The sequence below is a fragment of the Eriocheir sinensis genome, chromosome 11 (assembly GCF_024679095.1).
Source record: "Eriocheir sinensis breed Jianghai 21 chromosome 11, ASM2467909v1, whole genome shotgun sequence".
NCBI classification, from domain to species: domain Eukaryota; kingdom Metazoa; phylum Arthropoda; class Malacostraca; order Decapoda; family Varunidae; genus Eriocheir; species Eriocheir sinensis.
Genome location: NC_066519.1, coordinates 12,663,080 through 12,690,700, shown reverse-complemented (window position 1 = coordinate 12,690,700; position 27,621 = coordinate 12,663,080). Strand labels below are relative to the sequence as shown.

Sequence of the window (27,621 nt, the reverse complement as noted above, 5' to 3'; positions counted from 1 at the left end):
AATGACCCTAATGGTATACTGACACTTCTTTTGTAGTATGAATATGAAAAATACGTCATGAAAACCCGATTAACCTCCCTTTAGGCCTTTGGAAATAGAGGATGTGGGAGGTGGAAGCGTCTGACAATACCGGTACCTGTCCACTCCATCACTGGTACCACATCCCAGTCCCGTCAGTGTGCGTCAGGAAGGTGAGGAGGATATACGCGTGTCCATGGCGCTTCACATATCGCCCCCCCCCACACAGCCCTTCCTGCACTAAAAACCTTTTATTTTCTCTTATATTCCAGACCCCCACAGTGGAGCCTCTCGGCCGGACCGGATTCCTATAGGACGGACCCCACGGAGACAGTACAGTGAGTGGACATGGGGTCGAGGGGGACACGGGAAGGGGGGGGGTTGCCACGTCCCCTCCTGTTGGCACCCTTTGGCACTCATTTAGGCGGCCACGTGGGGCTGGGGAGTGCCACGGGGGAGGACACGGGGACTGACCACCCTTAGGTTAATCTAAAGTCCAATGGCGGCGTGATATGGGTGCCACGTAGCTCCCATTTCCCCACCCGTGTCACTCCCCTCCTCCCGGTCACCATCTGGCCCTCTTTTTAGGCGTGCCACGTGCCCCCAGGGTGCCACCGGGGAGGGAAATGGGTGGAAATGGGTTTGGTTCTGCTATATCTGCCTTGTCCTATTACGGTTTTTTCCCCATTCAAAATTTACCTATATTCACATTTCTCTGTCTGTGTTTTTCATCCATATTTAAGCCATTTCAGGGGTTGTAGGGTTGAGAAATGGGTGGAAATGGGTTTGGTTCTGCTATATCTGCCTTGTTGTATTACAGTTTCCTCCCCATTCAAGATTAACCCATATTAACATTTCTATTTTTCTGTGTTTTCACCCATATTTAAGCCATTTCCGGGGTTGTAGGGTTGAGAAATGGGTGGAAATGGGTTTGGTTCTGTTATATCTGCCTTGTCCTATTACGGTTTTTTCCCCATTCAAGATTTACCTATATTCACATTTCTCTGTGTGTTTTTCACCCATATTTAAGCCATTTCAGGGGTTGTAGGGTTGAGAAATGGGTGGAAATGGGTTTGGTTCTGCTATATCTGCCTTGTCCTATTACGTTTTTTTCCCCATTCAAGATTTACCTATATTCATATTTCTCTATTTTTCTGTGTTTTTCACCCATATTTAAGCCATTTCAGGGGTTGTAGGGTTGAGAAATGGGTGGAAATGGGTTTGGTTCTGCTATATCTGCCTTGTTGTATTACGGTTTCCTCCCCATTCAAGATTAACCCATATTAACGTTTCTATTTTTCTGTGTTTTCACCCATATTTAAGCCATTTCAGGGGTTGTAGGGTTGAGAAATGGGTGGAAATGGGTTTGGTTCTGCTATATCTGCCTTGTTGTATTACGGTTTCCTCCCCATTCAAGATTAACCCATATTAACATTTCTATTTTTCTGTGTTTTCACCAATATTTAAGCCATTTCAGGGGTTGTAGGGTTGAGAAATGGGTGGAAATGGGTATAATTCAGCTATTTCTGCCTTGTCCTATTACGGTTTCTTCCCCATTCATGATTTACCCATATCCCATACCTTCTGCATTTCTCTATTTCTCTCTCCTTTTTTCCCATTTCTAAGTTCCTACATGGGTTAAATGGGTGGAAATGGGTTTGTTATTATTATTTCTACCTTGTCCTATTACCATTCCTTCCCCATTCAAGATTTACCCATATCCCATACTTCCCAATTTCTATTTTTCTCTCCTTTTCTCCCATTTCTAATTTCCTACATGGATTATATGGGTAGAAATGGGTTTAAACTTGCCATATCTGCCTTGTTATATCACTGTTCTTTCCCCATTCAAGATTTACCCATATCCCAGACTTCAACCTTCCCCCATTCTTTCCCTTCTTCCTCCACCCATTTCCAAAGCTTACAGTGGATATAGGAATGAGAAATGGGTTAAGATTGACTTAATCTTACTATTTCTGCCATTTCCCATTCCCCATATGACTCAGCTTCTCTAGATCACACATTTCTCTTCCTCCCTATTTTCCTTTCTACCCAAATCCTGCTGTTCACTCTTCCTCACTCTTCCTCACCCTCCCAAAGTCTTCACAAGGGTTACAGGGAGTGGTAGGGTGTGTATATTCCCCCTTAAGTGCAAATTTGTCACCCTGTTTGTGGGATATGTCTGGGGCCTTGTTTCACCTGTTTCCCTTCCTCCCTGTCACCCTGCCGGCTCTCACCCTGCTCTCCCTCCCTTCCTCACCCTTTAGAAGCTTTCATAAGTGTTACAGGGTGTGCCAGGGTGCGTATAACGTCCCTGAAATCCAAGAATGTCACCCTATTTGTGAGATATGTTTGGTAGGCTGTTTCCCTCATTCTCCCTTCCTCCCTCTCACCATGCCGGCTCTCACCCTGCTCTCCCTCCCTTCCTCACCCTTTAGAAGCCTTCATAAGTGTTGCAGGGTGTGCCAGGGTACGTATAACCTCCCTGAAATACAAGAACGTCACCCTGTTTGTGGGATATGTATGTGAGCTTGTTTCGCCCATTTCCCATCCTCCCTGTCACCCTGCCGGCTCTCACCCTGCTCTCCTTCCCTTCCTCACCCTTTAGAAGTCTTCATAAGTGTTACAGGGTGTGGCAGGGTGCGTATATTCTTCCTGAAATGCAAGAATGTCACCCTGTTTTCACATACGCCTGGCAGTGGGGTAGAAGCGTAAGAGTCGGTGTTGATGTGATATTTCAGGGTGATTTAGGCCCTTTTGCGCGTATTTAGGATGTGGATAGGGTGTCTTAAGGGTGAATAGGGTGCCAGAAAGGGTGTGCAAGGGAGGGTGTGTCCAGGAAGGGTGTGTACGAGGCTCCATATGGTTGGTTTTGTGAGGGTGAAAGCTGTCTTGAGTCTGGCTGTACCTCCCTCTCTCCCTCCCTCCCCCCTGGGCTTGGCTGACCCATGGGTGTGGAAGGAGTGGTCCTGGCTTGCCTACACACACACACACACACACACACACACACAGGGGATGCATCTATGTATGTATGGGATTGGTTTGTGTGTGTGTGTAGACTTCTAATTTTTTTTTTTATATAATCATCTTTTCTTTTTCTTTTCTTCTTCTTCTACTACTACTACTACTACTACTACTACTATTTCTTCTACTTTTACTACTACAACTACTATTTCTCCCTCTCCCTCCTCCTCCTCCTTTTCCTCTTCCTCCTCCTCCTAGATCCTCCTCTTTTTACTTCCTCTTCCTCCTTCAAGTTCCTCCTCCTACCCCCTATTATTACTACTACTACTACTACTACTACTACTACTACTACTACTACCACCATCACCACCACCAGCACCTCCTGCAGTCAAATACCACCTCAGTGAAAGCTATACAAGTGATAGTTTTACCTGTCTGTCTACCTGACCAGCCTGTTCTTCACCTGACTAACTTTTCCTCTTGATAGAAATAGTGGTAGTAGTGGTTTAGTGATGGTCTTGTTAAGTGGAGAAAGCTGTTGTGGGTGGGGGGTAGATATATGCTTAACTTTTTGCTTCCTTTCTCTAGTAATTCATTTTTTCTTCATTGCTTCACTTTATTCATGTATGGGAACTGTAGTGGGGCCTAGGGATAGTTTGACAAGGCTTTGGTAGAGGTTGTTGTGTTAGTAATTCCATGGGTAGTGTTGTGAGCCCAGGGATAGTTTGACAAGGCTTTGGTAGAGGTTGTTGTGTTAGTAATTCCATGGGTAGTGTTGTGAGCCCAGGGATAGTTTGACAAGGCTTTGGTAGAGGTTGTTGTGTTAGTAATTCCATGGGTAGTGTTGTGAGCCTAAGGATAGTTTGACAAGGCTTTGGTAGAGGTTGTTGTGTTAGTAATTCCATGGGTAGTGTTGTGAGCCTAGGGATAGTTTAACAAGGCTTTGTTAGAGGTTTCATGGGTAGTGTTGAGAGCCTAGGGATAGTTTGACAAGGCTTTGGTAGAGGTGGTTGAGTTAGTAATTCCATGGGTAGTGTTGTGAGCCTAAGGATAGTTTAACAAGGCTTTGGTAGAGGTTGTTGTGTTAGTAATTCCATGGGTAGTGTTGTGAGCCCAGGGATAGTTTGACAAGGCTTTGGTAGAGGTTGTTGTGTTAGTAATTCCATGGGTAGTGTTGTGAGCCTAAGGATAGTTTGACAAGGCTTTGGTAGAGGTTGTTGTGTTAGTAATTCCATGGGTAGTGTTGTGAGCCTAGGGATAGTTTAACAAGGATTTGGTAGAGGTTTCATGGGTAGTGTTGAGAGCCTAGGGATAGTTTGACAAGGCTTTGGTAGAGGTGGTTGAGTTAGTAATTCCATGGGTAGTGTTGTGAGCCTAAGGATAGTTTAACAAGGCTTTGGTAGAGGTTGTTGTGTTAGTAATTCCATGGGTAGTGTTGTGAGCCTCGGGATAGTTTGACAAGGCTTTGGTAGAGGTTGTTGTGTTAGTAATTCCATGGGTAGTGTTGTGAGCCTCGGGATAGTTTGACAAGGCTTTGGTAGAGGTTGCATGGGTAGTGTTGTGAGCCTTGGGATAGTTTGACAAGGCTTTGGTAGAGGTTGTGTTAGTAATTCCATGGGTAGTGTTGTGAGCCTCAGGATAGTTTGACAAGGCTTTGGTAGAGGTTTCATGGGTAGTGTTGAGAGCCTAGGGATAGTTTGACAAGGCTTTGGTAGAGGTTTCATGGGTAGTGTTGAGAGCCTAGGGATAGTTTGACAAGGCTTTGGTAGAGGTGGTTGAGTTAGTAATTCCATGGGTAGTGTTGTGAGCCTAAGGATAGTTTAACAAGGCTTTGGTAGAGATTGTTATGTTAGTAATTCCATGGGTAGTGTTGTGAGCCTAAGGATAGTTTAACAAGGCTTTGGTAGAGGTTGTTGTGTTAGTAATTCCATGGGTAGTGTTGTGAGCCTAGGGATAGTTTAACAAGGCTTTGGTAGAGGTTGTTGTGTTAGTAATTCCATGGGTAGTGTTGTGAGCCTAGGGATAGTTTGACAAGGCTTTGATAGAGGTTGTTGTGTTAGTAATTCCATGGGTAGTGTTGTGAGCCTAGGGATAGTTTAACAAGGCTTTGGTAGAGGTGGTTGTGTTAGTAATTCCATGGGTAGTGTTGTGAGCCTAGGAATAGTTTGACAAGGCTTTGATAGAGGTTGTGAGTTAGTTAGTCCATGGGTAGTGTTGTGAGCCTAGGGATAGTTTGGCAAGGCTTTGATAGAGGTTGTGAGTTAGTTAGTCCATGGGTAGTGTTGTGAGCCTAGGGATAGTTTGACAAGGCTTTGGTAGAGGTTGTTGTGTTAGTAATTCCATGGGTAGTGTTGTGAGCCTAGGGATAGTTTGACAAGGCTTTGGTAGAGGTTGTTGTGTTAGCAATTCCATGGGTAGTGTTGTGAGCCTAAGGATAGTTTGACAAGGCTGGGTAGTGTTGTGAGCTAGGGGATAGTTTGGCAAGGCTTTGATAGAGGTTGTGAGTTAGTAATTCCATGGGTAGTGTTGTGAGCCTAGGGATAGTTTGACAAGGCTTTGGTAGAAGTTGTTGTGTTAGTAATTCCATGGGTAGTGTTGTGAGCCTAGGGATAGTTTAACAAGGCTTTGGTAGAGGTTGTTGTGTTAGTAATTCCATGGGTAGTGTTGTGAGCCTAGGGATAGTTTGACAAGGCTTTGGTAGAGGTTGTTGTGTTAGTAATTCCATGGGTAGTGTTGTGAGCCTAGGGATAGTTTGACAAGGCTTTGGTAGAGGTTGTTGAGTTAGTAATTCCATGGGTAGTGTTGTGAGCCTAGGTCCATGGTAGGTGTTGTGAGCCTAGGAATAGTTTGACAAGGCTTTGATAGAGGTTGTGAGTTAGTTAGTCCATGGGTAGTGTTGTGAGCCTAGGTATAGTTTGACAAGGCTTTGGTAGAAGTTGTTGAGTTAGTAATTCCATGGGTAGTGTTGTGAGCCTAGGGATAGTTTGGCAAGGCTTTGGTTGGCTGTTATACATGTCTGAAGGTCTATAATTTTTCCTTCTTTCTTTCTTTATGTATGAGAATAGTAGTAGTGGTTTAGTGATGTCTTGTGAGGTGTAGAAAGCTATTGTGGTTGGGGGAGTGATGGGGGTTGATATGTTTTAACTTTTTCCTTCCTTTCTGTTAATATTTCCTTTTTTTCTCTATTTATTTATGTATGGGAATTGTAGAGGTGGTTTAGTGATGTCTGGTGAGGTGGAGAAAGCTGTTGTCGATAGTTAGTTGATGTGGTTAGTTTTTCCTTTTTCTTTCTTTACTCCTTACTTTCTTCATTAAATAGGAGTGGTGGTTTAGTGGGGGGCTTGTGAGGTGATGAAGAAAGCTGTTGTTGGTGTGGCTGGTTGTTTGATAAGGTTTAGATATGCTTAACTGTTTCCTTCTTCTTTTAATATTTCCTTTTTTCTATTTTTATTTATGTTTGGGAATTGTAGTAGTAATGGTTTAGTGGTCTGGTTAGGTGTAGAAAGCTGTTGTTGTGGCTGGTTGGTTGATAGGGTTTAGATATGCTTAACTTTTTCCTTCCTCTTAATATTTCCTTTTTTCTATTTTTATTTATGTTTGGGAACTGTAGTAGTAATGGTTTAGTGGTCTGGTTAGGTATAGAAACCTGTTGTTGTGGCTGGTTGGTTGATAAGGTTTAGATATGCTTAACTTTTTCCTTCCTCTCTTAATATTTCCTTTTTTCTATTTTTATTTCTGTATGGTAATTGTAGTAGTAATGGTCTAGTGGTCTGGTTAGGTGTAGAAAGCTGTTGTTGTGGCTGGTTGGTTGATAGGGTTTAGATAGGCTTAACTTTTCCTTCCTTTCTCTCTCTTTCTTTACATTTTCCTTCTCTTTCCTTTTATACCTTTCTTTTGGTTTCTTATATTTTTCATTATTTTCTTTTATATTCCTTTCGCTACTTTCTTCATTGGGGTGGTAGTTTTGTGTGTGTGTGTGTGTGTGTGTGTGTGTGTGTGTTCTGTACCTGTTTATCAATGTTTGTCTCAGTCTGTCTTTGCTTACCACTACTATTACATAAGTGCACCCCTTATGAACACACACACACACACACACACACTGCCAGCACAGCATGAGATAAAGACAGGTGCTCTGGTAGTGAAGATGCCGGCTAGACACACACACACACACACACACACACACACACACACACAGACACACACACCAGACACACAGTTTTAATTTTTACCTTTAAGTACAACAGAGATGTATATAACTTGATTTCTTTGACCCTCTTTTATATCACTGAATTGAATATAAAATGTCTCTCTTGTGATTGTTGAGTTAAAATGGATCGAGGAGTGAAATGAATGGAGTTATCAATACCACATACATAACTTTTACATACTCATATTTTTCTTCTCTTTCTTAGCATTGAATTCCCTTTTGTTTCCTTTTCCTATGTCTTTATTTACAGGTATAATGAGAATAAGAGTAGTAATGATAATAATAATACAGGTTAATTAGTATTCTACCTTTATTTATGCTTCAGGTTTAATACGATTTTTTAACAGTAAAGGAAGCAGTTCACGGGCAAAAAAAAAATGGGTGTAAAAAGAATGCTGGATAAATAAGCCGCCGAATGTATTAGTAATGGCGCTAATAGGACCTGTTAATTAGTTTTCTACATTGATTTATTCTTCACTGTCTCAGTTTACCTTTTACTCTTGAGGAGGCGAGAGATAAGAGAACAAGTAGTTTTACCGGCGGACTCCTGGCTTGTCCTCTCTCCCTCCCTCAGCGTTTTCTTATCTACGGAGGTGATAGAGCGATGGTGGTGGTGGTGGTGGTGGTTATGTGACGTATAGCAAGGTCAGGATTTATCAGTGCCTCGACCTTAAGGCAGTCTCCATACCATTTATCTGATTATTTTTATATGTATCTGTATGTGTGTGTGTGTGTGTGTGTGTGTGCGCGCATATTTATCGAGTTGTATGCAGGGCCCTATCCTCCCTGACTTTACCTTCCTTTTCCATAGTATTTTTTTTATTTGTGTTTGTGTGTGTGTGTGTGTGTGTGTGCGTGCGTATTCATTGAGTTGTATGCAGGGCCCTATCCTCCCTGACTTTACCTTCCTTTTCCATAGTATTTTTTTTTATTTGTGTTTGTGTGTGTGTGTGTGTGTGTGTGTGTTACATATTGAAAAAGAAGAAAGGGGGCAGGAGAAATGAGAGAGGGAGGAAGAGTTAAGTGGAAAGGGAGGGAAATGGAAGAGAGAAAGGAATAATAGAGGAAAGGGAGTAAGAGAGAGAGAGAGAGAGAGAGAGAGAGAGAGAGAGAGAGAGAGAGAGAGAGAGAGAGAGAGCGAGCTTGTAATATCCAATAAATGACCTAATTATACTTTTCACTCCATGGGCTGGCCTAGGTGGAATATAACTGAGATACATTTAATAACACAATTAATCCAACCCACAAATTAAAATCTGATTAATTTATCATGATTCCAATTGTCAATATAAGGGTGGAGCACTAGAATGATCCATCAGGAGTGGCAGATTTATTCCCTGAGGTGGGGACGTGCCCTGACCCCTCGTTTGACCTCATTAAGACCAGGCCATTAGCTATCTGGGGGTGGTACTTTCAGGGTCTGTATAGGTTAGGGCAGGTCTGTCAAGCAAGCAGTCTGTGTAGGGCGACCACCTTGGAAGTACGTAAGGTTTGGGGTATATGGTATAGCTGTGCCTGGCCTCGGTGCGCGCGTCTGTCACGTTGGCCCTTGAGTCTGTGGTGGATAAAAACGTATTACCTCAGGACAGTGATCAATGGGCTTTTTTGTTTTCTGTTATTGGTGCCCTTGAGTTTCTTATACTGTAAAAAAGTCAAGTGAAGGCAAACTAGGGAAGAACAGCTGATCACTACCTCTATTACAAACACCTAATCCCTATCACTGTTACCAATACCTTTTTTTCGCTGTCACTGTTTCCATCTCCATCAGGTCCATAAGCCTTCTGAGAGTTGAGGCCAGAGAGGGCATAGAAAACATCATTCTTAAGATTTAAAAACAAGCATAAAGGAGTCGGAGGGAGGATGAGTAGGAGGAATATGTCCAGAGTGAAGTTTTTAGAGAAAGTTTGAGAAAAGAGTTCACTGTTACAAATACCTTTTTTTCCCCTCCAGTGTTACTGTAACGACTCGGCGAGATCATGGACCCGAACTCTATGCAGCAGACAGTGATGGAGTCCCCAGAGGCCGCCCCCGCCCCCCAGGAGGCCGACCTCGGACCCCCCAGCATCCCCACAGAACCCCCGACTTCCCCTAAAGCTGACCAGGCCTACGAACCACTCAGCTATGACGAGGTGAGTGGGTGGGGGGATGGTCTCTGTCTTAATCGCGTTCTTGTTCTGTCTCACGATCGTGTTCTCTCTCTCACATTTGTTTTCCCTCTTTCACACTCTTGTTCTTGTTCTCTTTCATCCCTGTTTTCTCTCCTTCGATTGTGTTCTCTCTCTCTTTATCTTGTTTTCTCTCTCTTCCTCTCATTCTCCCACTCTCAATTTTCTTCTCCCTCTCTCTCTTTGTTGATCTTATTCTCTCGTTCTTGTTCTCTCTCTCTCTCTCTCTCTCTCTCTCTCTCTCTCTCTCTCTCTCTCTCTCTGAATCACTATTGTTAATTCGCCAATACACAGTTATCCCAATTGCTAGTATCTTTATTTGTGTGTATGTATTAATCTATTGTTATACATAATTACGACTTTGACCACTCTTTCGGCCACTCTTCTTAACTCTTTTTTACAGGAGCATTGATTTCCAGGCTTTGTTTTTCATTATCGTGTTCTTTTTTTTGCCCTCGAGCTGTTTACCGTAAAGAAAAATTGCTTATCTCCTTCTCCTCACCTGCAGCTCTTCCCGGCCCTCCCCAACACGGAGGTTAATGCACTTCCCACCGTAGATGCCGCCAAGGAAAACACCTGGGGACAACTCAGTGAAATGCGGATTCCGTCCTCGGTCATTACCCAAGTGAGTGTGTGTCTGTGTGTGTGTGTGTGTCTTACGCATTTCAAGTGTGTATTTATGTATCTACGAGGAAAGTGTATGTTTGTTTTTGTGTGTGTATGTCTGTGTACCCAAATAAACCATGTCTGTGTGTGTATATGTGTGTGTCTTATGCATTTCAAGTATGTATTTTATGTAACTATGAGGAAAAGTGTATATTTGTTTTTGTGTGTGTCTGTGCACCTATATTAACCATGTGTGTGTGTGTTTGTGTTGCAGGTGTTCCGCGTCCCGTACGAGGAGCGCGCCAAGATCGACGGAAACAACCAGTTCGGAGAGTCGGCGTCGTCGCGCATCTGTGCCGAGATCAACAGTCGCACCGGCGCGCACATCGAGATCTCCTCCGCCAAGGACCAGTCGCTCACCTTCCTCGTCACCGGCAAGAACGACGCCGTGGCCAAGGCTCGCCGACTCGTCCTCGAAAAGTTCCAGACCCAGGCCAGGCTCGTCATCAAGATTCCCAAGGTGAGGAGTCAAGGAGTTAGGCTTGTGGGGGATAGCTTTGTCTTGCTGGATCTTGCTCACTGTCACTCCTTTTTGCCTTCCTGAATTTCTCTCTTTATTTCCCTTATTATCCTTATCAAAATTCCTTCCTTCCTTCCTTCCCTAACCCGTCCCCTGCAATTGGCACGGATTTTGCCTTCACTGGTAGCCTGGTAACATACACTTCCAGGTCTTTCTCTGCCTCTGTGGTGGATAGTGGAGTGTTTCCCATGTGGTATTGGTGTGCTGGATATCCCCTCCCAAGGTGCATGACTACATTTTTCTTACCTGAATTGTAGCAGCCACTTTTTTCCCTATCACCATTACTAATACCTTTTCTTCCCCTATCACTGTTACCAATACCTTTTTTTCCCCTATCACTGTTACCAATACCTTTTTTTCCCCTATCACTGTTACCAATACCTTTTTTTCCCCTATCACTGTTACCAATACCTTTTTTTTGGCGATGGCTTCTTGTAGGAAATCCGCAGTCAAAGGGTTAACTCATTTTTCTCTCTCCCAGGACCACCACCGCTTCATTCTGGGCAAGAAGGGAAAACGTCTCCTCGAGCTTGAGCAGAACACGGCCACCAAGATCCAAGTACCCAGCTCCAAGGACGCCTCTGAGGACATCGTTGTGGTGGGCACGCGCGATGGCATTGAGAAGGCCATGCACGAGATTCAGCAGACATCCGATGAGCAGGTAAGGGGAAGAGGAGCAGGAGGGGGTGGGAGGGGTGAGGGAAGGGAGGAAGAGTAGAGTGGCAGGTGAGGAGAAGGAAGAGAAGGAGGAGAGAGAAATGGATGATGGAAGAAAGGAGGAAATGTAGGGTGGGTGGACAGTGGAGACAAAGGGAGGAGAAAGAGACAGAAGAGAGAGGAAAGGGAGGATTAGAGATAAATGAAGGGAAAAGAGGAGGAAAGAAGAGAGAGAGTGTGTGGGATAATAGAAGACAGGGAGGAAGAGTAGGAAGAGAGAGATAAGGAAATGAAGTACAGACAAAGAGATATGGGTACTAAGATCATTGAAAACCATACACAATACCACATCATTAACATTCATATACAAACAATTAAAATCACACCAGAATTCCCTAACACACACACATACACACTTAGAGACGCACAAAATTTCAGTCTGCTCCTTCTCTCTGACACACAAAAACAAATACACTCAAAGGCAATCAGGCTAAATCACATTCTACCCCCTCGTAAACCACCTCCTTCTTTCCCTCATCCACAGAGCAAGCAAGCCTACGAGAAACTGGAGATCAACAAGCTGTACCACCCCTTCATCTGCGGCGCCAACAATGAGAAAGTTGAGGAGCTGATGGCAGAGCACGGTGTGAGGATCAACGTGCCTCCGCCCTCCGTCATGAAGAACGAGATCACCATCGCCGGAGAGAAGGAGGGCGTCTTGAAGTGCAAGGATCTGATCAACAAGCGCTACAAGGAATTGGTGCGTTGGTGTGTGTGTGTGGGGGGGTGGGGATGTGTGTAGGTTCATGGCACAGAAGGAGGGTCAGTCTACCACCAGGGTCATTAAACAACCCTGGAAAATGCACAAAGCACCTATGAAAGCCTCGTCAAATATGTGTGCTTGGGCCCCATACTTGTTAGACGCCTCCGACACCTACATCAGCTATTTCCAAAGGCCAGAAATGGGGTTAGTCAGGTTCTAATGAGTGTTTTTGTAGATTCATGGCACAGAGGAAGGGTCAAACTACCATCAGGGTCATTAAACTACCCCAGGAAATGCATGAAACACCTATGAAAGCCTTGTCAGATATATGTGCTTGGGTCCCATACTTGTTAGATGCCCCGGATTCTCACATCAACTATTTCCAAAGGCCAGAAATGGGGTTAGTCAGGTTCTAATGAGTGTTTTTGTTGATTCATGGCACGGAGGAAGGGTCAAACTACTACCACGGTCATAGAACTGCCCCTGGAAATGCCCACAACACCCATGAAAGCCTTGTCAAATGTGTGTTCTTGTGTGCAGAAATGTTTAATGATATGACACTTTCTCCAGTTTTTTCTTCCTTCTCTCATCCCTCGCTCCCTTTCTTGTTCCTCTCTCCCTTCTCTTGTCCCTGTATCCATCGTTTCTTCCTTTCTCCTTCCTCTCTTCCTTCTCTTGTGTCTCTCCATCATTTCTCTCCACCAACTAATGACTAAAGACGATGATAATGACGAGAAAGAAGAAAATCAGAACTATCTCTCCCCACCAGGAACGCAAGTGCCAGACAGTCTCGGTGGAGGTGCGCAAGTCCCAACACAAGTATGTCAAAGGCCCGCGGCGCGCCAACATCCAGGAGATCCTTCACGAGACCGGCGTGTCCGTGGAAATGCCGCCCTTGGAGTCCAACACCGAGACCATCACCCTCCGCGGACCTCAGGACAAGCTGGGCCAGGGTGAGTTAGGGGGGACTGTTGCTTAATGTTGCTTTAAACAAAAAATACCAACGTCATTTTGGGCTAACACCGTAACATTGATAGAAACTTAACCAAACTATGTCAACCTTCCTCTAAACTTAACGCTTGTGGAATGCTGATATCACCTAACCTAACCTAAGTCTGAAGCTCATTGGGGCCAAACGCTTGCAACCTAACCTAAGCTCATTGTAGCCAAACTATTTCAACTTTACCTGAAACTCCCTTTGACGTCCCTTGCCTCCCACAACAAATTCATAGTGGTTAATGCTGCTAGTCTTGTTTCCTATCTGTTTTCATTGCCCTTGAGCTGCTTCTGTTGCTACATGTAAAAACTAAAATTTACAACCCTCTGAACTAGCTGTGACGTCCCTTGCCTCATTCAACAAATTCATGATGGTTGGTGCTGCTAGTCTTGTTTCCTCTCTGTTTTCATTGCCCTTGAGCTGCTTCCATTGTCACATGTAAAAAAGAAAATTTGCAACTCCGAACTACCTGTGACGTCCCTTGCCTCCTCTTCTCCTCCTCAGCCCTGACGATGGTGTACGCCAAGGCTAACAGTGTGGTGCAGCAGGACGTGGAGGCCCCAACCTGGCTACACAAGTTTATCATTGGACGCAAGGGAGCAAACATCCGGCAGATTACCCAAGACTTGCCCAAGGTGAGATAGAGAGATGGGTTGATGGATAGATATTAGATAGGCAGATAGTGTTTATTTTCCAACTATATACAGATTTGTGGGCTTTTTTATTTCATTATTTATTATTTTATGCCCTCGAGTTGTTTCCTTTCCTGTAAAAAAAAAAGATTGAAATGGAGATCTTTCTTGGTGTGGGTTCAGATGTCATCACCTCCTCCTCCTCCTCCTCCTCCTCCTCCCTCCATTACCACTGCTTCCCTTCACCACCACCATCACCACCCTTCACCACCACCTCATCCCCCAACCAATTCCTCTCACCACCACCACCTCCACACCGCAACAACCTCCCCTCACCTCCCCTTCACCACCACCACCTCTTACCACCTCCACCACCACCCAGGTCCACGTGGAGTTGTCCGACAAGCAGGGCGGCATCAAGCTCGAGGGTCCGCCTGAGGAGGTGGAGATCGCCGCGGAGAAACTGGAGACCATGATCGCCGAGATGAAGAGCAAACTGTGCTTCGACGAGATTGCCGTCAACCCCAAGTGAGTGTGTGGCAAAAAGAGGGATGATTACTTTTATTATTATTAATACTTTTGTTATTATTGAGATCTGTGTAAGGGCATTAATGGAAAATAAAAAAAATTGATGTAGGCCCAAAGAGTCTCCTTGATCAGACACAGACAGAAAATATGAATGACAGTAAAGCTATGTGAATAAAAAATAAAATAAAAAGAGGAGACGAAAGCAGTGCACAGGTTCTACAAGCATATTAGCGAAACAAATCTAACATCAATCATAGCCAGCAATTTTCTTTCTTTTCTCACTATCATCATTTTCCACCCACAGGTTCTACAAGCACATCATCGGCAAGAACGGATCCAACATCAACCGCATCCGCAATGACACGGGCGTCCTGATCAACATTTCCGAGGCTGGCGGCAGCAACGTCATCCGCCTCGAGGGAAGCCCGGAAGGGGTCAGCCAGGCGAAGAAGGTCAGTACTCGGAGCCGTCAGTGTTAGTGTTTTTCCGCCGACGCCGTTGTTTTGTGGAGTTTTTCTGATGTGTTGTTTGTGTTGATATTCTTCATTTGTAGGGTGAGTAGCTGACCTCTCAGACTTGCCCTCATGTATGGGTTTTTTATTTCTTATTTATTCTTGCTAGTCTTTTGTAGGGTGATTGATAGACCTCTCTTGGACTTGACCTCATGTGTATTGCTTTTTGTTTCTTATTTATTCTTTGTATTCTTTTGTAGGGTGACTAACAGACCTGTCTCGGACTTGCTCTCCTCTGTTGTTTTTGTTTCCTGTTCTCATTTCTTATTTTTTGTTCTAAGTTCTTGTGTTCCTATGTCTTCTGTAATGGCTTCAAATTCCCTCATTAAAATCATACATGTTTATCTGTTAGTGATCTATCTATTTATCTATCTAATGACATAATGCTTTAGTTAAAAATACATTACTTTTGTCATATATCTATCTATCTAATGGCTTTAAGTTCTCTCATTGGAAAAAAAAACAAGGATCAGTCAGTTATCTATCAATTTATGTCATTTATTTTAATCATCTTTCAAATGGCTTCAAATTCTCTCATTGATGAACACACATATTGGTCTATCACTTATCTCTTTCCCTAGCTGTCTCTCACTCATCTCTCAATCTCCCTATTACCTCTCCTATTCATCTGTCTCACTCATCTCTCAATCTCTATTATCTCTCCTTTTCATCTCTCTCTCTCTCCACCACACCCACAGGAGCTTGAGGAACTGGTGACCAAGATGGAGAACGAGAAGGAGCGTGACATCCACATCGACCAGCGCTTCCACCGCACCATCATCGGCACCAAGGGCGACAAGATTAGGGAGATCAGGGACAAGTTCAACCAGGTCCAGATCTCCTTCCCCGACCCTGGTGAGTGTGGGGGTGGCGGCAGGGCTTGTGGGAGGCTGTGTGTGTGTTAGTATAAGGGTATCTAGTGTAGTAGTGGATCAAGTGTGTATTAGTGCATGTTAGTATGAGTGTATCAAGTATGTATTAGTGTTATCAAGACGCCTCGTTGGCACATTTCATCTTGACCTTCTCCTTCGGTTACTCTATCACCACTACACTTTCTCACTACCACACTTCACATCACACCTCTCACCACCACCTCTCCACCACCACAGGGGAGCAGTCGGATGTTGTCAAGATCCGTGGGCCCAAGGAAGACGTGGATGGGTGTCACCAGTACCTCAAGAAGATGGTGCGCGACCTGGCCGAGTCAAACTACCAGGTCAAGGTCTCCATCTTCAGGCAGTTCCACAAGTTTATCATCGGCAAGGCTGGAGCCAACATCAACAAGGTAGGTGGAAGGGGGGATCAGTGGGGTGGGTGGAAGAGTGGATGGAGAGAAAGGTCAACATTAACTGGTCTTTTTCCCCCTCCCTCCATCTCATGTCGCTCCTCTCCGTTCCCTCTACAGATCAGGGAGGAGACCAGCACTCGTATTGACCTTCCCTCCGAGGGGCAGAACAGTGACGAGATCACCATCACCGGCCGCAAGGAGAACTGCGAGAAGGCCCAGGAACGCATCCAGAAGATTCAGGACGAACTGGTACGTATCTAACCTAACAAAACCCCAAACAGTTACTATAGGTCTTGACTCAGAAATGCTTCCTTATTAATGAGACTCTATATAACGAAGTGAAGTCATTCTTTGTTGATTTATACCATAAGGTGCTGGCTATCATGTGTTTGAAGATACCCTAAACTTAACCTAACAAAACCCCAAACAGTTACTATAGGTCTTGACTCAGAAAATTCATATATGCTTCCTTACTAATGAGACTTTCTATACAACAAAGTGAAGTCATTCTTTGTTGATTTATACCATAAGGTGCTGGCTATCATGTGTTTGAAGATACCCTAAACTTAACCTAACATAACCTAACAAAACCCCAAACAGTTACTACAGGTCTTGACTCAGAAAATTCATATATGCTTCCTTACCAATGAGACTTTCTATACAACAAAGTGAGGTCATTCTTTGTTGATTTATACCATAAGGTGCTGGCTATCATGTGTTTGAAGATACCCTAAACTTAACCTAACAAATCCCAAACAGTTACTATAGGTCTTGACTCAGAAAATTCATATATGCTTCCTTACTAATGAGACTTTCTATACAACAAAGTGAGGTCATTCTTTGTTGATTTATACCATAAGGTGCTGGCTATCATGTGTTTGAAGATACCCTAAACTTAACCTAACCTAACCTAACAAAACCCCAAACAGTTACTACAGGTCTTGACTCAGAAAATTCATATATGCTTCCTTACTAATGAGACTTTCTATACAACAAAGTGAGGTCATTCTTTGTTGATTTATACCATAAGGTGCTGGCTATCATGTGTTTGAAGATACCCTAAACTTAACCTAACAAAACCCCAAACAGTTACTATAGGTCTTGACTCAGAAAATTCATATATGCTTCCTTACTAATGAGACTTTCTATACAACAAAGTGAAGTCATTCTTTGTTGATTTATACCATAAGGTGCTGGCTATCATGTGTTTGAAGATACCTAACCTAACCTAACAAAACCCCAAACAGTTACTATAGGTCTTGACTCAGAAAATTCATATATGCTTCCTTACTAATGAGACTTTCTATACAACAAAGTGAAGTCATTCTTTGTTGATTTATACCATAAGGTGCTGGCTATCATGTGTTTGAAGATACCCTAAACTTAACCTAACCTAACAAAACCCCAAACAGTTACTATAGGTCTTGACTCAGAAAATTCATATATGCTTCCTTGCTAATGAGACTTTCTATACAACAAAGTGAGGTCATTCTTTGTTGATTTATACCTAGCTTTACCTTACCTTTATCTCACTCACTTCTCTCTATCTCTCTCTCCCCCCAGGCCAGCATCGTGGAGGTGGACATCATCATCCCGGCCAAATTCCACAACTCCATGATCGGCGCAGGTGGGAAGCTGATTCAGAGTGTAAGCGAGGAGTGTGGCGGAGTCTCTATCAAGTTCCCTCCGCCGGGCAAGAACTCCGAGAAGAGCTCCGATAAGGTGCGTCAGTTATTTATTTTATTTACTTATATGTTCTTTTTGTGTAACATCCTATTTTTTTTACTTCAAGGGGTTCAACCAACTATGAGTCGTTCCCTATCTTGAAATTTATTTATCTTTATTTATTTAGTTATTTGTTTGTTTTTGTGTTAGTAGCGAGGGCAACTTACCCATAACTACAGTGTGACCTGACCCTTGACCTCGTGTTTCAGGTGACCATCCGTGGACCCAAGGAGGATGTGCATAAGGCCAAGCAGATGCTGGTTGACCTCAGCAACGAGAAACAGCTGGCCAGTCACACCGCCGAGGTCAGTGTGTGTGTGTGTGTGTGTGTGTGTTTCTGTCTGCCAGTTTGTTTATCTATCAGTCAATTTTACCTTCAATGTTTGTATGTGTGTCTGTGTGTGTTTTTCTCCAAGTTTATTTATTTTTTCTATCAATCATCCTTCCTCTGTGTGTGTGTGTGTGTGTGTGTGTGTGTGTGTGTGTGACTATGCATGTATCTTATAAGTTTGTGTATGTGTGTGTGTTCATGTCTATAAGTTCGTGTATGTATGTGTGTGTGTTCATGTGTGTATAAGATATTGTATGCATGTGTTTGTGTGTGTATAAAATCATGTGTGTGTTTTATGTCTGTGAGTGTGCGTTCGTGCATGTGTGTGTGTGTTCGTGTGTGTATAAGGTATTGTATGTGTGTGTTTGTGTGTGACTATTCATGTCTGTATAAGTGTGTGTTTGTGTTCGTGTATGTGTGTGTTCATGAGTGTGTTCTGACCCCCCCCCTCCCTCTACCCCACCACAGGTCCGGGCGAAGCAGCAGCATCATCGGTTCCTCATCGGACGTAACGGAGCCAACATTCGCAAGATCCGCGACGCCACCGGAGCGCGGATCATCTTCCCCACCGACAAGGACGAGGACAAGGAGCTCATCACTATCATCGGCAAGAAGGTAACGGATGCACGAACAAACACACACACACACCACGTCATGACCACACATTAAAAAAAAAATAAGAAGAGAAAACGGAAGACTCCATACTCCATTAGATCATCATTTTAGTGAAGAAGGTTATGACGGCACGCACAAACTAACACACACACACAAACGCATGCAGTAGAAAAAAGAAAAAAGAAGTGGTACAAGACTCCATACTCCTTCAAATCATCATCATCATCAGTAAGGACGTAACGAAGCACAAACATACTAACAAACACACGCAGTAGAAATAAGGAAAAAAAGAAGAAATAAAGAATCATCGACGCTGGGAAGAAGGTAATGAAAGCACAAACAAACGCACTCACACCATGACCACATCTATAGGCTCTCACCCCATCATACTCCTTCACCTATAACCCACTACACCCGGCCTCAGTGCTCACCTCGGTCTCCTCGCCGCAGGACTCCATCGCCAAGGCCAAGGAGCAGCTGGAGGCAACCATCAAGGAGCTGGACCAGGTGGTTGAGGAGACCATGACCGTGGATCCGCGCCATCACCGACACTTCGTAGCTCGCCGCGGGGAGGTCCTGCGCCATATTAGTGACCAGTATGGCGGCGTGACGGTGTCCTTCCCTCGGTCGGGCGTGCAGAGCGACAAGGTGGTTAGCGTGATGAGATTTATCATAGCGTATTAATTCGACAGGTTTTTGTTATGTTGATCTAGGGATTGTTTGAAAGGAGTGACTGGTTCTTGCTTTCGTTAAGCTTGGGATTATCGTAGAGTATTATTGACGCACTCTTCCATTATTTATCATTATTATATATGTATTTTTTTTCTAGTAATCGATTCCTTGAAATGATCGCTGGAGGAGATTTCTGTTTACATTTAAGATGTTGGAAGATGTTTCTCAGAGAATTATTTTTTTTTGTTTGTATTTTTATGCTGTAGGAAGTGGGAATGGACAACAGAGAAGAAGACATTTTTTCAAAGAGCAAAAGAAAGTGGTATGTCAGGAACAGAAGTAAAAATGTAGACGCTCTCACTAACACACCCTTCTTCTTCCCTTCCTTTCGTCCCCCAACGCAGGTGACCCTCAAAGGCGCCAAGGAGTGCGTGGAGGGCGCCCGAGCTCGCATCCAGGAGATTGTCATCGACCTGGAGGAGATGGTGCAGTTGAAGGTGATCATCCCGCAGCGTTACCACCGGACTGTCATGGGGGCGCGCGGCAGCAAGGTGCAGGCCATCACCACACAGCATGAGGTGCAGATCAAGTTCCCTGAGAAGGACAGCGGCACGCACCTGGCCAACGGGGAGGAGGAGGCTGCGCAGGTGAGTGGGTTTGGGGTGTTGGGTGTGATACTATAGGTTTTTGATGATGATAAGGTTAACCCAGTAGCAGTGACCGGCCAAATATGTGGCTTTACCGTGTACCAGCGACGGGCCAAATTTTTGCCATAATATAAACCCCCCAAAATAGGTGATGCACAAACTGATCACAAATGTGTTGATACATATTATGAAATGGTTTGCGCGAGTGATGATTTTTTCTCGCTTAGAGGGGCCTTTAAGAAACATGATCCCCACAGCTACCGGGTTAAGTAAGGTTATAGATAGTTAATACATAGATGGTAATAGAGACTTAGAAGGAAGGAGTGTATGGAGTGATGATAATGATTGTAATAGACACTTAAGGACTGGTTCAATAGTTTGATATAGAGGTTAGTGTTGATGAATGATGATGAGGAGGAGGGTAATGAAGAGTTCTGAGGTCTGGCAGTCATAGTAGGGATAGTATTGTTAAAGTATTGCTTGAGGAAACTCATTACGAGGTTTAGTTAGGAGAAGTTAGTACTAAGATTACAACATGAACCTTTGAGAATACTCTTTTGTGTTTTGTCATAGAGTACAATAATTTTGATTGACCTTTCCATTATGTTGAGTTAAGGATTATTGTAGAGTAATATTTTGACTGACTTCCTTACATCATTAGGGATTGTTAGTCTTAATTCAACTCACTCTTCACTATGTCAAGTAAGGGATTGTTTTAAAGGATTATTTTGCTGGACTCTTCCTTATGTTGTTAGGGATTATCATGGAGTATTATTTTGAGCGAGTTTATGTCGAGATAGAGATTTATTTCCTCATCACTATCAGCAGGTGAATGGCGAGGCTGAGGGCGAGACACGACCCCAAGACATCGTCCACATCATGGGCAAGAAGGAGCGCTGTGAGGCTGCCCGCGACGCCCTGCTTGAGCTCGTTCCCGTGACCATCGAGGAGACCGTTCCCTACCGCCACCACCGCTTCATCATTGGCCAGAAGGGCGAGAACGTGCGTCACATGATGGCCGAGCACGACGTAAACATCCAAGTCCCGCCACTACAGGATCACAGTGACGTCATCAGGATTACTGGCCCTCCGTCGAACACCCAGCGTGCGTCCCAGGCCCTGAGGGAGAAGGTGGCACAGCTGGAGGAGGAGGAGGCTGACCGGCAGGCTCGCTCCTTCAAGCTGACGGTGGAGGTGGACCCGGAATACCACCCCAAGATCATCGGGAAGAAAGGCGCCGTGATTTCCAAGATCCGCGAAAAGCATGATGTGAATATTCAGTTCCCGCCACGTGGCTCGGAGGAGGAAAGAGTCATTACGATTACCGGATACGAGAGGAATGTGAATGAGGCCAAGGATGCGATTCTGGCCATCACCGGTGAGCTGGACAAGATGATTCGTGACACGGTGGAGATCGACAGCCGTATCCATTCCCGTCTCATTGGCAGTCGCGGGCGTGCCATCCGCAAGGTTATGGAGGACTACAAGGTGGGTTTCTGTGTGTGTGTGTAGGTGTGTAGATGTTTCCTATTTTGATGTTTTCTGTTTTTGGTGTTTTCTGTTTTTGGTGTTTTTTCATTCCATTTGATAATTTGTGTTTTAGATTTTCCCTCCTCTTCTTCCTCTTTTCATCTTCTGCTTTCCTCTTTCATTTTCATCTCACCCCCTTCTTCTTTCTCCATTTCCTCCCTCCATGTCATCCCTTTCTTCTACCCTGTTTCCTTCTCTCACTCCCTTCTTCCTGTTTCCTCCTTATCTTAACCCCTTTTTTCTTTCTCCATTTCCTCCTGTCATCCCCTTCTTCATCCTTATCTCACTCCATCTTCACTATTTCCTCCTTACTGCATTCCCTTCCTCTCCCCTCTTTCCTTTTTTCTATCCCCATTTCTTTCTCCTCATATTCATTCCCCTCCTCTCCCCCATTTCCTTTTTTCCTTGCCCATTTCCTCTTTATCACATCCCCTTTTCTCTCCCCTATTCCTCTCTCTCTTTTCCATCTTCCTCTCCCTTCCTTTCCCTTCTTCCTCCTCATCTCATCCCCTTCTTCATTGTGTCCTCTTCATCTCTTCCTCTCACCCCTTCTTATTCCTCCATTTCTCCTACACCATCTCACTCTGTTCTATCCCTCTTCTCATACCCTTCTTCCCCTCCCGCATATTCCTCCCATTCTCCTCATCATCCTTCTGTCATCCCCTTCTACCCTCCTCCCCCATTTTCTCATCTCATCCCTTCCTCACTCTTCCCCGTATCTTCAGGTGGAGATCAAGTTCCCTCGCCAGGATGATGACCCCAACCTGGTGACCATCATGGGGGCGCCGGAGAACGTGGAGGAGTGCAAAGATCACCTCCTCAACATGTCCGAGGAGTACATGCAGGATATCTCAGAGCGCGAGGATATGAATATGTACATGTCCCAGAATTCCACCGCCTCAACCTCGCTGCTGTCGTCCTCGGTCGCCGCCGCCGCCGCCGCTGGTGCAGCCGCCCCGCAACCGACCTTTGTCCCCGCTGACGCCCCGCAGAAGAAGGAGGTGGGTGGGCGTGTTTTGTTTTTTATTTTTTTGACTTTTTTTCTGTTTTTTGCTCTTTTTTTTTGTTTACAGTAACCATTGCAGCTCAAGGGTGAATAAATATAACATAAAAGCCTGCTTAACCCCATTTAGTCAGTCAGTTACAGCCAACTTTAATCAACCAAGCAACCGTTTACTCAGCCAGTCAGTCAATCACCCAACTAAGAAACCATTTAATCAGCCAGCCAGCCAAGCAACCAATCAACTAAGAGACCATTTAATCAGCCAGCCAGCCAAGCAACCAATCAACTAAGAGACCATTTAATCAGATAGTTACAGCCAATCACTGTCAACCAGTTAACCAGTCACAGTTAGCCAGTTACAGCCAAACCAGTCTACCAAGAAACCATTTAGCCAGTCATTCAGCCAATCAGTCACCCAGCCACAGTCAGCCACTCAGTGAACCAACCAAGAAACCATTTAGTCAGTCAGTCAGTCAGTTTCAACCAATCAACCAGCCAGCCAACCAATCCGTCAACCACACTCACCCTCCCAAGCCTCCCTCGCCCTGTCTTCCCTTCTTCCCCTCAAGCCTCACCTCCCCTTCTTCCTCCAGCAGGGCTTTGTGGTGTCCGGGGCTCCGTGGACACAGGAGGCCCCCAACATGGACTCCTCTGAGGATTTCCCTTCCATGGGCGCCCCGACTGTCACCCACACTGCTGGACCTACCATCTGGGGCCCCCGTCGCTAGGCTCTCCGCCCTACCCTGCCCCGCCCCGCTGCGCCTCTCCGCCACACTCCAGATAATTAACAACACCCCCCAACATCTGTCTGTAGCTCGACTCTCCCTTGGCAACACTATACAGGATCTGATTCCTTATATATGAGATCCAACTCCTTAAATAAGATTCGATTCCTTATATAAGATCAGATTCCTTATATGACATCCGATTCCTTTGGGGCTGTACCTTGAATGCCCTTTGTACTTCACTCATAGGGATTAAACATGGGATCTAATACTCTATCCTTCAACATGGGATAGGATCGAGAGCTGCTAGGACTATAAATGCCATGAGATTAAGAGTTATAAGCGGAGGAATTGTGTTGCGTTTGGTGAGCCGTGTTGCCGACAGACGTACTGGGCCGGGCTTAACCTCCTTCCGTTCTAAGTAACAAGTAATAATTCGTTCTTTTGAAGGAAACCGTATCCTGAACATCAATAGCAGCTCATGTTGAAACTATGCATCCTTATCTCTTAATAATACCTATATCTACGAGCCTCTATTAGTACCATCTGTTGTCTCTTTTGTTTTGTTTATCATTGGTAGGATTTTATGACGATTCAGATGCTCTTTATTTTGTTTTGTATTAGTAGAGTATTATTTTTATTTTTGACATTATTATTTTTTATTTTTTCTCTGGCTTGTTTCGCGGCAAGTCAGGTTTTTATTTCTTTTGTTTACATTTTCGCGGGTTCAACCTCATCCCGTTTTCTTTCTCTTTTTTTTTTCCCTTCGTTTGTTGAGTTTGTTGAGAAGTTACCGAGTTATTATTGTTATTAATTATTCTACGTCGAAAATGAGTTTGGGGATTTTTTTAGATGAAATTAATGTTTTTTTATATATATATATTAAACATAGATTTATTATCATTATTATTTGAAAGATTCCTTTTTCCGAGAAGAAGAAGAAGTTTTTATCGTTAAATTTAAAACAGAGAAGCATAGGATTAGTGGACTTTGGTTATTTTGTTTTCCATTCTTAAGTATGTAAGTGGTGTAGGGACGGAATTTAGTCTCACACGCACACACACACACTTACACACACACGCACACACGATATGGGATGTATGAGACTAACACTCGATCCTATACACACACACACTCACACTAACAAACACTATAACACACACACTACAGGAGGCACGAGATCAAAAGTCAGTCCTATACGCGCGCACACACACACACACACACACACACACACACATCCTCACAGCTAGACACATTGATTGGGGGATCATGCCTGTCTAGTTTTCCACACAACAAGAAAGTATTTTTTTTTCCGTACCAACTCTTTCGTCCGATATAATTTTTGAATCCAAGCGATATAACATGATGCTGTGGGGTGTAGCCATTTGGGGGTAACTTAGGTTGATGATAATACTGCATTCAGCCATATTTAAAGGGGGAAACACACACACACACACACGTACAGAAGCTAGACACACACACACACACACACACACATATGCTAACGTAACACCATGCCATGTAACTAAAGGGACAGGCTTGGGTCACACACATACACACATACACACATACACACACATATGCATAGCCAGCCTAACACCACACCCAACCAACCAAAGGGACGAGGTTAGGTTAGGTTAGCGTCACACCACCACCCACCACCACCACCACCCACCACCCCACCCTCCTCACTGTCTTGCTGCACGTTGACGACCTCTATTCCTGAACCTGGCTAACGCTAATTGGAAATATCACCGCCAGTCTTCCCAAATAAAGGCCCGTTGGTGGTAGAAATTCCCTTGGTATCTTTTGTAGTCTCTCCGTTTTCTTTGTCCTGTAGTGTTCATCTTTTTCTTTCTCATCTTTTATATTGTTAGTTTTCATCTCTTGTTATTTCTTGTATCATCTCCTTCCTCCTCTTTTTATCTCTTTTTATGCCTCATTGTTACTTCTCCCTCTCTTGTCATTTATCTTCCTCTGTGTGTCTTTTTTATATTTGTGATTCTGTTCTTAATTCCTTTTGTTTCTTCCTTCTTCTCTATCTCCTTTTTTATATATAGCTGGAATTGAGTAGCTATGATCATTCCCTGTATTCCTGCTCTATTTACTACCTTCTTTTCTCTTATTCCTCCTCTTCCTCTTCCTCCTCCTCTGAATATATGAGATTATGGACTTTGGTTCCTTCTGTTTCTGTCCCATCTTTTAACTTGTCTCTTTCTCCTCCTCTTCTGTTTCCTCAATTTTGCTGTTCTTTATTGCATTTCTCCTTCTACTACTACTATTAATCCTTTTACTATTACTACTACTACTACTACTACTTCTACTACTACATCTTCCACATCTCGTCGCCTACTGCTGTGCATCTGTCTGCGTCGCCTAATCCCCATAGCTGTCACTGGCCCCCACAACGCATCGTAGAGCCTCAACCTGCGTAGCGTGTCCAGGCCTCACCCCCTCCCTCCCCTCCTCACTGCCGCGACACAGACCGACGCACAGACAAGTCATAAATCAGGATATTACGTAGACTCAAGGTGTTTGTTATCGTAGCCACGGACGACACGGACTAGAGTGATGTCTGTGATGTTTGTTCCCTGTCGATCCTGAAGCTTGTATGGTCTGTTTTTTGTGTTTGTTTCTCCGTCGGTCTTTCGCTCTTGTTCTCGCTCCCTCTCGCCTCCTTTCTCTCCCTCTCTATCGTTCTTGCTTCCTCCCTCTCGCTCCCTTCCTCTCGCTCTCCCTCTCCGGAACTCCTTCCACCCAGGGGCCATTCAGGGGCTATGATAAATAAAGCGAAAAAAAGTAAAAATGAAGTGAAAACAAAAAAAATTGAAATACTATTTGTTGTGATTTTGTTACTTTGAAAGCTACTATACTACTGAGTACGTACAGACCTACCCACCACGTACAGTTGTTACTATACTATATATTTTGTGTATCTCAAGACAGAGGTGAGGTTACTACTACTACATGATGTCTCCGTAGCACCCAGGTCACTTTTGGGCCTTCTAAGTTAGTGCTGCTGTTTGTGGTTTTCACCTAATAAACATATATTGGTAACCTTCCGAGTCTGGTTAATGCCCTTGTAATGTTAATGGTCTAGTCTTAAAGGTAGGTTAGGTTAGACTGGGCACTGGTTCTAACTCCTTCAATATTCTGCTGGTAAACATATATTGGTAACCTCCTGAGTCTGGTTCATGCCCTCGTAAATTAATATTGTAGCTTTGAGGGTAGGGTAGGGTAGATTAGGTTAGGTTAGGCTGGGCACTGGTTTTAATCCATTCGTGTTAATATTTCACCGGTAAGTATATTTTGGTAACCACCTGAGTCTGGTTCTGCCCTCGTAACTAAATATTGTAGCTTTGAGGGTAGGTAAGGTTAACCCGGTAGCAGCGTCGGGCCAAATTTGTGGCTTTACCGTGTAGCAGCGACGGGCCAAATTTGTGCCATGATTTAAACCCCAAAAAATAGATGATACATAATCTGATCACAAATGCTTTGATTTATATATATTATGAAATGGTTTGTGTGAGGGGTGATTTTTTCTCATTTTTCTCACTTGGGGGGACCATTAAGAAACATGATCCCTGCTGCTACCAGGTTAAATAAGGTTAGGTTAGGTTAGGGTGGGTTAGACGTAGGGCACTGGTTCTAATCCATTCATAATCCATTCCAGTGTTAATATTTCACCGGTAAGCGTATATTGGTAAGCTCGTAACTGTTAATGCCTTAGCCATAAAAGTATAACGACGCTAGTTTAACCATTCCTTATTTCTCTGCCCATTCATGCCTCTAACTTAACATCTTCGCTCTAAGTGCACAAATGAAAGTACTATTGCTGTTTTTATTTTTTATTTTTTTTTACAGTAGAGGAAACGGTTCAAGGGCAAATAAAACGGAACAATAATGAAAAAAAGCCTGCTACTCACTGCTCCCACAAAAGAGTCGAGAGGAGTGGCCGAAAGATAGGTCAATTTCGGGAGGAGATCGAGGTGTCACATATTATTGGTTACTCTTCTACGGCACATGAAGCAGCTCAAGGGCAACAAAAAAGGAAACCATAATGAAAAAAAGCCCGCTACTCACTGCTCCCACAAAAGAGTGAAGAGGAGAGGCTGAAAGATAGGTCAATTTCGGGAGGAGAGGTGTCACATATTGGTTACTCTTCTACGGCAGAGGAAGTTCAAGGGCAAGAATAAAAAACAAAAAAGTCTGTCTTAGCGCTAAACATGTATATTGGTAAGATCCCGACTCTGGTTCATGCCTCTGTAACTATTGTAATATTTTAGCATTAAGGTGTTTATAAATGTTTGAGAATATTTGCTCCTGGAAACTGAGTGTGTGTGTGTGTATGTTTGATGGTTTCTGCGCGATATAATTACAGGAAATGTCGTCCTTTCACAATCTCTCTCTCTCTCTCTCTCTCTCTCTCTCTCTCTCTCTCTCTCTCTCTCTCTCT

At 44.0% G+C, this 27,621-nt stretch overlaps 1 protein-coding gene and 1 long non-coding RNA gene across 4 annotated transcripts; one reads left to right on the top strand and one right to left on the bottom strand.

The window, feature by feature from the left end:
* The first annotated feature begins 197 nt into the window (after positions 1-197).
* Positions 198-26,223, top strand: LOC126996852 (vigilin-like). Of its 3 annotated transcripts, none has more exons than XM_050857736.1 (21): positions 198-356; positions 9,140-9,318; positions 9,863-9,979; positions 10,235-10,480; positions 11,022-11,201; positions 11,742-11,957; positions 12,730-12,913; positions 13,462-13,592; positions 13,972-14,117; positions 14,422-14,569; positions 15,328-15,484; positions 15,739-15,914; positions 16,035-16,166; positions 17,481-17,639; positions 17,852-17,947; positions 18,442-18,588; positions 19,039-19,236; positions 19,665-19,907; positions 20,736-21,395; positions 22,163-22,438; positions 23,034-26,223. In XM_050857736.1, the coding sequence occupies exons 2-21, from the start codon at positions 9,166-9,168 to the stop codon at positions 23,166-23,168; spliced, it is 3,900 nt and encodes a 1,299-aa protein (XP_050713693.1). In that variant the 5' UTR covers positions 198-356; positions 9,140-9,165; the 3' UTR covers positions 23,169-26,223. The 3 variants fall into 3 exon arrangements, with proteins under 3 accessions (XP_050713693.1, XP_050713694.1, XP_050713691.1); XM_050857737.1 differs by having other exon boundaries at positions 20,733-21,395; positions 23,037-26,223; XM_050857734.1 differs by having other exon boundaries at positions 20,733-21,395.
* LOC126996853 (uncharacterized) lies at positions 23,907-27,139 on the bottom strand. The gene is made up of 2 exons (XR_007751643.1): positions 24,718-27,139; positions 23,907-24,633 (listed from the first exon to the last, which is right to left on the bottom strand). It is a non-coding gene; the product is annotated as an uncharacterized LOC126996853 (long non-coding RNA).
* Between the last annotated feature and the right edge of the window lie 482 nt (positions 27,140-27,621).